The 9535-nt window shown below is 37.2% G+C and overlaps 1 protein-coding gene across 1 annotated transcript in view; it reads left to right on the top strand.

Annotated features, from left to right (window-relative positions):
• Positions 1-9535, top strand: part of LOC106533560 (AT-rich interactive domain-containing protein 1B) — a gene marked incomplete at its 5' end in the record, with an annotated part of 68850 nt that overhangs the window by 8850 nt on the left and 50465 nt on the right. The window contains 1 exon segment of the mRNA XM_014029914.1: positions 5093-5254. Coding sequence (XP_013885368.1) covers positions 5093-5254 — 162 coding nt within the window.

Genomic DNA, 9535 nt, shown 5'->3' with positions numbered 1-9535 from the left:
CTTTAGCTCATTTTTTTTGTTTACAAAAATTATTAAAAAATCAATTAAAATAGCACACACTTGCCTTTTTTTTCCCATTTTTTTATTTTTGTTGTGCGTCTTTATCAGGGTGCTTTAAATATAAATAATTTTTAATAAGGCCGATATGGATTTACTGTAAAGCAGTGTGTAATTTACAGTAAAATACCAGTTTCTGTAGTTACCAGAGTCATTGTTGAAACACCGTACAGTTTCATTTTTTAAAACTATGCCGCGGCTTAGAATCTTTCTTTCTTTACGGTAAATTACGATATTAAAAGAAAACATTAACTCTGTTTATGGTAAATAACATTTAAACAACAGAAATATCACAAACCTAAAAACACACACAACAGAACTGTAAAACAAATGGCAGTATTTTAATTAAAAACTCGTGATATAAAGTAATTATTCGTCAGCTCCGGGTGCCAGGGTTTTATGGTAAAATGTTTGATACCGTACGGTAAAATATGTGGAATTTATGGTAAATTACCAGAACCTAAAAACCAACACACGTAATGTAACTGTAAAACAAAATACGGTACTTTATTAAAAACTTCAGATTTACAGTAATTATTTACAACCATAAGGTAAAAGTTGTGGATTTTTACAGTAAAATACCAGCAGCTGTGGATAAAATACGAGGGCCAGATTTCATCTATAACGACCAAAATAACTGATAATATTATAAATCTGAAATTTGTCTCTGCTTATTTATGTCTCATTTTCTGCTTTTTTATTGTCTTTTAGTCGAGTTAAAATTTAGACGTTGGAATATTTGACATAAATAAGGTGACTTTAAGAGGAATTAGAAATAATTTGTGGTTGTAAAATTACAGATTTTAATAAATTATCTTTTAAAATGAAGTATTTTTTATATTTGTTTTTGTGTTTCAGATGAATCCATCACACTGTTAATGAAAAACTAGAGTTTATGTGTAATTTCAGTGACCCGAGGTTTGCTCAGAACCACAGAATCAGAACCAGCTGTGGACAACAGTGCCGTTCAGTGGCACAAAGGAGAAATGATAAATGAGCACACAGATGTTCCGGTTCACACATCTACAGGAAACAGCTTTTAAGCACATTTCAACCAAGTCTCTTCATAATTAAGTTCGATTTTACAAATGATAAAAACATAAATTCACCATTTTAGTTGAGAAATTTCAAGTTTTAAACATTTTCAGCTACATTAACGCAAATAAATGAACTCAAAAGCCTCAACACAAGACAAATAACTGGATGAAATAAGATCTTAAGAACAAAGTGATGTTTAACCTTTTTTGAGAGTTCATAAGTTATTCTTAATAATTAAAAATGCACTAAAAGTCTTGTATTTGTTTAGGTTATTAAGCTAATATAATACTTTGTTTAAAAGTGTTGGCTTAATTTTATCACTTATTTTTAAAGTTTTTTTTAATCATTATTATATTAGCTAATATTAGTTAATTAAAAAAACAAGGTCAGGTAGTGAAACAGGGATGACCTAAAGCAGGTTTGGGTTTAATCAGGTTTTTGGATCATTTTTTATATTTCTGCACAATTATTTTTGGCACCTGGTTGGAAAACAAAGCCACAAACCTACGAAAACAACTTCATTTTTTAAAATTATTTTTTGTAGAAGTTGTTTTTTGTGGTAAAGCTGTAAAGTTTGTTAATTGTTCACCATACTCTGCAAACTGATGGGCTTGGATGGCCTGAGACTCATAAATGAGTATTTGTCTCTCTCTGCTGGATGCTGAAGATAAAACACATTTTACTTTTTATTTTGTCTAACAGAATTTAAACTAACTTACAAAAATGTGTGAACCATGAATACAATATATTGAATCAAACATAGAAAATAGGCTGCAGCCCTTCTGTTCTTCTTTATACATAGTATAGAGCTCATCTGGTGACACTGGATTAAAAATATGCATCATCACCATTTATTATCCTGTGGTGACGAGATAATAACTAGTGGCCATGAGATAATTATTTCAGTCATTTAATTTTCATTTTAAATTGATATAGGAATTAATGATACTTCGGTCAGATGGTTGGACATGAAGTAATTTTTCCTGCCTGTTCGAGTCAATGAGTTCTTATCAAGTTATCTCCTGTCTGTGTTATTTACCTCATGGCTACAAGTTATTATCTCGTGGTCATATGTTATCTCATGGCCACAAGTTATTATCTTGTGTCCATGTATTATTCATCTCATGGCCATAAATTATCTTGTGGTCATGCATTATTTACCTAGTGGCCAGAATTTATCTCATGGTCATTTGGCCAGGTCATGTTTGTAAATGAGAAATGGTTCTCAAACAGTTTACCTGGATAAATAAAGTTTAAACAAACAAACAAACAAATAAAAATTAATAAATAAATAATTAAATAAATAAATAAATAAATATCTCATGGCCAGAATTTATCTCGTGGTCATGCGTTATTTATCTCATGACCAGAAGTTATTATCTCGTGTCCATGCGTTATTTATTTCATGGTCACAAGTTATTATCTTGTGGTCACGCATTATTTTTCTCATGGCCATGCATTAATTTTTTATCCAATGTCACCAGACGGACTCCATACTTAAGAGCTTTAGGGAGCTGAAACTTATAGTCATTTAAATTTGATGTTTATATTTTGAGTTGAAATAGATTTAAGAGCTTTACCAGTTACTGGTGGACAGAATTTTATATATATACATATATAAAATATACATATACACACATATACATGTGTGTGTGTGTGTGTACATATACATACATAAAATGTACAGTGTTTAGCTGCTGTTTATTCAATGATGTGTTAAAATGACTGTTGTGTAACAGGTCTCTAGGATTACGTAGAAATGTTATGTACCTGGTAGATTTTTCACCTCAGTGATCCTAGGCTGAACAGTTTATTAAATTCTGCAAACTCAAGCAAACAATTAGCTCTGCACGCATTTTTTTACCCGGACAGCTTTTAGCAAATGGAGAAAATAAATGTAACAATGGAGATTTCCTAATCCAGCACATTTGCTGATTCTCTCCCTGGTGCAATTTTAAAAACAAAATCCTGTTTAATAGTCATTAGTAAGCTTTTTTTCCCCTCTCTTCCCCATTGGACCGAGAAAGTATATTTACCACTTTCCTCAGCCTCTGTGTCTCTGTCTATCTCTTCTCTTCTCTCTGCTGATACCTTTTTTTAAAGAGGAATGGAACCCACCTACGGTTGTCTAGTCTTAATCTCCATGGTGACCTAATCCTCAACAATCCCAGAACAGTGGTGTTCCAGTTGAGACCCATTGAGTTACACCAGACTGTCATCACTGATCACTGTGATAGTGTTGCTTCAGTTTCATTGGAGCGAGCAAGCTTTGATCTGCATCTGATGATGATTACGTGTTTGGGAAAGGGTGAGCGTTGGTTTGGATTTCTTATTTCGTAGGAAATCCCTTTACACAGACGGCTTGCATTCATTTAGGTGTTATAGAATCAAAGGCTGTGTTGGTGAGTGTCTCTGTAGGTCTGGCTGAAAGTAATGAATCCATCGGTGCTGCTGGCATGAGCGGGGCCACGCTATTAACCTCTCTGGCAGCTAGACGGATCTCACCCTGTCTGTCTGTCTCATTGGCCTGATGACACACTCTCACATTCTGTGCTCAGTACTCACACATTCGCAGACACGCACACACTCAAACCTGTCCTTTCTAATCAAATTTCCACTGAAGTGAAAAGTATTCAACACTGTCCAATCATTTCTATTGAGAGTCAAAAAGCTTCCACCAGCTTGGAGAGAATATTTCTTTTCTTACCACCCACTCAAACGAAGGTACCCTTCAAAACTGTTTCACATGTGCTAATCTCCACTAGTCTTCTGCAACCAGATCAGATTTCAATATTCTGCACCAGCCTCGAGTTTCATCATGCCTTTTATGTCAGGGGTTTTCTCTCTTATAACCATCACAGTAAAGCCTTTAGCTTTGGCTGCGCGCTCTTATCTGACAAGGCAGTCGTGTCGTAGTTACGTCATGTCAGAGGCCTTCATAACACCGTCAGTTCAGAAATAAATCACACCGAGTTTGAGACTTTTACTTAGCCAAGGGAAGATTTAAGGCAACATCTAAAAGTTAAGGACTCGGGGCAGAAGCAGGAAGTGGATGACAAGCTTAACAAATGCCCCAAATTACAGCTTGGATGGCCATTTAATGAGTTTGTGGCACGGCTGTCCCCTGAATAAAAGAACAACATGACATGATGGGGGAGAAATATGACATTAAAAGTGCTGGCAGTGGTCGTAAATGTTGTTTTATAATCTGGACTTGGCTTTGTGTGCGTGTCTGTAAATATGAAAACTCAGCCCGTGCTGGAAATTCTTACAGCAGTGAGAAGCACCTGGCGCTGTCTGTAGTCATAACAAATGACAAGAAGGGATTAAGACTACATTTGTGTTTGTGCCAGCTTGTTACACGCACTCCCAATTTGCATTCTGCTTTAGAACCACCATGTAATGCAGCATTGCTGCTTGGCTTCACCCCCGTGAGTTCGATTTTTTTCATATACTGTATATATATATATTTTTTAACCGTGCTCCTCTGAAATGCTACGACTCGTGCATCCCTCGTTAAGGTTACGGCCTGGGACGGCCTGCAGTGATATCCAGCTCTGCTTATCCCATCTGTGAGCTGACCCAGTCAGAGATAATGTGGAGAAGTGGATGCATTTGGCAAACCCGAGGACATTAAGTTAGAGGTGTCTGCAGTGACAATTCATTAGGCAGAGGATTGCTGGGAGACAGGTGTTAGCATGCTCTTAGCTTTATTAGGAACCTGTTGCCGAGGGACAGTCTGACATTTTGGAAAATACAGTATTTCAGGCAGAGATTTTTGTAGGTGAGCGAGGAATATTTTTGATTTTATTTTCATGCCTGGAGCAGTCCTCCATCGGACCAGAAACTCAAGGTTTTATGAGACTCTTTACGACCACATGCTGTGACACCGTACTTATTGTTTTTCTATCTGTTTTGCTTTCCATTAAAACTAAAGCTACAATCTGAGCTGAGGTGTAATATCTCTGCCCCAATTAATGTGCGATTGCTTCAACAGGTGGCGCCGTATGGCCAGCAGCCAATGGGGAGCTTTAGCCAGCAGCAGCAGCAGCAGCAGGGGGGGCAACAGGGAACCCCTCCGTACTTCAGCTCCCCTCAGCAGACCCCCACAGGCCCATCACAGAGTTCCTACCTGCAGCCTCGACCACCACCGCAACAGGTAATACAGCACACATAAACAGTCTCTGTTTCTATTGTACCAAATCAAGGCAACAAATATAACTTAGCATTACATTTTAGACACATTTGTCTCCACTTGATGTTTACAGACGGGTCAGTTTAAGTGCACACAGACACACACATAATGAAAACATTCAAGCGTCCATCAGAAGAAACTTCTATTCTCCCAACAACAAAGGATCTGGACTGCAGATACGGTTGGAGACTCGTGTTGCCAAGTTTTTGCCCGCTGTTCTGTGAAGCATTTCCATGGTGGATGTGAGATCCAGGCAGTTGTTTTTGCAGAGTTGAGTGAAAGCTGCCCATGTGTTTCCCATCCACTCTGCAACCAGAGGGATTTATCAGCCCATGTGGAGTGACTCTGGCCCAAAGCCCTGCGCTGGATCAATACTGAACAGAACAATATGGAGCAGGGGAAAGAAAAGGACAAGATGGGGGGAAGATTGTAGTAAAACTTGACTGGAGAAAAATAAATGGGATAGAACAGAAGAAAGCAGAAGATGGAGTGATTATTACCACAACTGGTGAGATGGGTAACATTCTTTTAAGTCTGCAGGCAGAGAGGGGCTCGTGGCTGATAAAAGCTGGTTTAGGTTGATCAATATTGATTATATAAGTCAATGTCTAAATGCGTTTCGTACAAATACAATGTGGTGTAAATCATAGGAGTGACGTGTCACAGTTCTGACTTCATGAAGTTAATAACATGAATGTTCAAATCTGTTTATTTATTCCCCTACTTTAGCAATTTAAAGTGATTATTCATGTGTGTGACTGATTATTCTAGTTTACAAACAAAAGAATTAGCATTAATAGTGAGCAAGACTCTCAAATGATGAAATTTAAAAAAATCATTTGTAAATAAATGACCGTTTTGATTTAATTTAATTTTTTAAAATATCAACTTTCTGAGGCTTCCCCTTTCAAAAAGCGGATTTGTGTGTAACTTGTAAGTTGTTCTGCGTAGTCAGGCCCCGAGGGATGCAGCACAACAAACCTTGGCTGAGGAACACACACCAAAGAGTGGATTAGATGAGTACTGGTTCCAGGAAATGTGTTGTCTAAATGCTGCACATAATCAGCTGATGGAAACTAATCATCTTATGCCTCTGACATCTTTTTATTGCTGCCTTTTATTTGTATTTTTTAAAGGGATCCACGATTAGTTGTAACATTAGACTTTATTTGATAAACATATATTTTAACTGTAAAATAAAGACTGTAAAAATACTGTAGGCTGTTGACTATTGACTATTTTAAATGAAACCAGAGAGCGTTGACCGAGAGGAGAAGGTAAAAATGACTCAGCCTGTAACTGAAAATATGGATGGAGGACAACAGAGCTGCTTCATGGAAGAAGAACCTCAGCTTAGCCTGTTAGCTTTAGCGTTAGCCCCGATGCTATCATCATATGTATTAGCTCAGCGCTACACATTCTCCTCTCGTCACTGAGGTCCTCCACCCACATGACAGAGAGGGGAATGCAAAAATGACTCAGCCTGCAACTGAAAATATGGATGGAGGACCTCAGTTTAGCTTGTTTGTTTGTTGCGCTAGCGCCGAGCTAATGAATATAAGGCAATATAGCGTCGGTGCTACCGCAAAGTCCAACAGGCTAGGCTGAGGTTCTTCTTCCATGAAGCAGCTCTGTTGTCCTCCATGTATATTTTCAGTTCCAGGCTGAGTCATTTCTACCTTCTCCTCTCTGTCAACGCTCTCTGGTTTCATTTAAAAGAGTCGATCATCAGATATTGTCCAAGATTAACCTTCAGGGTGGATATAGCTCGCTCACACCAAAGCCTATCCACGTCATCATTTACCCAGAATGCTTTGCATGTAAATAAAATGGCTCGGTCCGTGTTAAAATATATTTTTAAAAATTTACTAAACTAAATGGCTTACAGTGTTTTTACAGTCTTTATTTTACAGTTAAAATATATGTTTATCAAATAAAGTCTAATGTTACAACTAATCATGGATCCTTTTAATATAAGCAGGTTATTGGCTATGAGAGGCTACATTGATACACAGTAAGCTGCGTATTCTGTAAAAAGAGCTGTTCTTAACATTTTCAGGTAATTGGACTGCTAATCTGGTGGTGACTGATGAGCTGTTTGGACACAGAGCAGTGTAGTGCATCATGTACTAGATTACCAAGACTTTTAAAGGAGACATATCACACTTTTAAATCCTTCTTTTTCACACTGAAATCATTCAGTTGGGGTCTATATAAAATGCAATGCTTTGGTCTGAATTTCTCCTTATCAACCTCCGCAAGCCTTTTGGTGCTCTAGTACAGGGCTATTCAACTGGTGGTGACCAAAATGCGGCCCACCAATTCGTTCATTCATCTCTCAAGCCTAAACCCCCAGTTTTCTACTTTAATTACTGTAAGTTCTTTTCACTAGATATAAACATGCTTGGTATCTACAGAAACATCAGAATCTTGGCCCCTCGCTGTTAAAAAAACATTTCTATGAATATCTAAGACAGTTAAAACTACAAGCAGTTGAAGATAAAACTATGAAAGTGAAAGTAAAATTTGTTAAAAAATTTGGCAACTCAGAGATGTCAAAATATTTGTGTAAAATAGGAGGAATATGTTTTTATATTATTTTATTATCACTACTTTTATTACAAATGGTTTTCTATGTTGTATCCATGATTAAATGCAGCAAAATATTCTAATTCTAAGGTAACAGATCTTTATAATACTTGGTTTATTTACATGACTTTAATTGCTGAATGTTTGGCCCCTGTGCTGCTGTTCGTCATTAACTGTGGCCCCCGGAGCAATTTAATTGAATAGCTCTTGTAGTTGGTAAGTCCAGACCTTATTTGGCAGTTTTGTCACAAATAATTTGATGTTATAGTTCAGAAAACTGAACAGGTTGAAAAATATAATCCAAACAGAAGATAACGATGGCTCTGCAGCACCGGGTGAAACTAAATTCAAATTTTGTGCACTCCTAGAGACTCCAAGTACACAACAAAATGCATTTAATGGCATTTTATGTATTTTGCATATTTTCCCTTTTAATATAAATGTACAAACCTGAGTAAATGATCAAAATCTAAACTGTTAAATTTATTTGAATTGTTTATATTTAGGTTACAGTTACTTATATATTTGAATCCTTATCATTAACTTGTAATTGATGGTTTGTGCAAGTCATTGTATTGATTGTGCATAAACACAATGCTTGGCTAGACTTACATAAAACTGATGAATCAGTTAAAGAAAGAAATTCTTCTCTAGATATTTAAAAGCCCAGTTTGCTTTTCCCTCACATTCAAGAGCAGAATATTTTAGCGTTGATAATATCTTCAAAGTCTTTTTTGGTTCAAACATCAAATAGGTGTCTCACAAACGTGTGCAGACTTATTTCAAATCTGCACAAGTTGATGCCATTTAGCACTGGTGGAGGGATGTTGTCAAAGCAGTTGTACTGTGATTTACTGAAACACAGTTAAACGCTCTCTTAAACAGAGTGAAATATTCAGCACACTAAAACAAATAGCCGAGCTAAAACCCATTGTGAGCACAAAAGCAGGTTGTCAAAGATGGAAATCGTCTGTCTTGGCACAGTAATTTATATATTGTGTCAGCCAAGTTGCTTTATTTTTCTCCGAAAAAGCACTTACTTTTGTTCCCGCACCTAGCACGCTCACACATGCAGACTGTTCAGCCTACTGAGCAAACATTATTCATTCCAACTAGGAGAGGCTGAGATCCATGGCCACATTGACATTTTGTGACAGTAATGGTGTGTTTTCATCATTGCTGATGATGTGGCGGCAATTGACCCATGCTGACATTTATATACCAGGTACTTCTTAACCGTGCGTTCTGATTGGTCGGAGCCTTGTTTCACCTGTGCTGATAGGTCCCAGATTGGTTCCCATGCCAACCTCGGTGTCGACCAAGGAGCTGGCTTCACATTATTTCTCATTATAATGTATGCACAGTGCTTTAAAGGAAAATGTTTCAATCAGCGCTCACGCTTGTTAAAGCTGCATAAAAGCCTCGGCAGCCACTGCATCAATGTTGCAACCTGCTGTCTTTACCTATAATCAAGAAATCCTTCCTACAGTTGCTTTTAAAGCTATACTGCATTTTAAGCCCCGGCAGCTCAGCGGGAATCATGTGAACTCCCCCTGTTTTCTGTCTGTTCACCATCACAGTGCAGAGCCGATGTATTCTGTCGTTTTCATCAGCTAATCAGCTTCTAGCTCTTTTTTACTGTTGCTTATATATATA

The sequence above is a fragment of the Austrofundulus limnaeus genome, unplaced genomic scaffold, assembly GCF_001266775.1.
Source record: "Austrofundulus limnaeus strain Quisiro unplaced genomic scaffold, Austrofundulus_limnaeus-1.0 Scaffold972, whole genome shotgun sequence".
Classification (NCBI taxonomy): Eukaryota; Metazoa; Chordata; class Actinopteri; order Cyprinodontiformes; family Rivulidae; genus Austrofundulus; species Austrofundulus limnaeus.
This window is presented reverse-complemented; position numbering and strand designations above follow the sequence as displayed.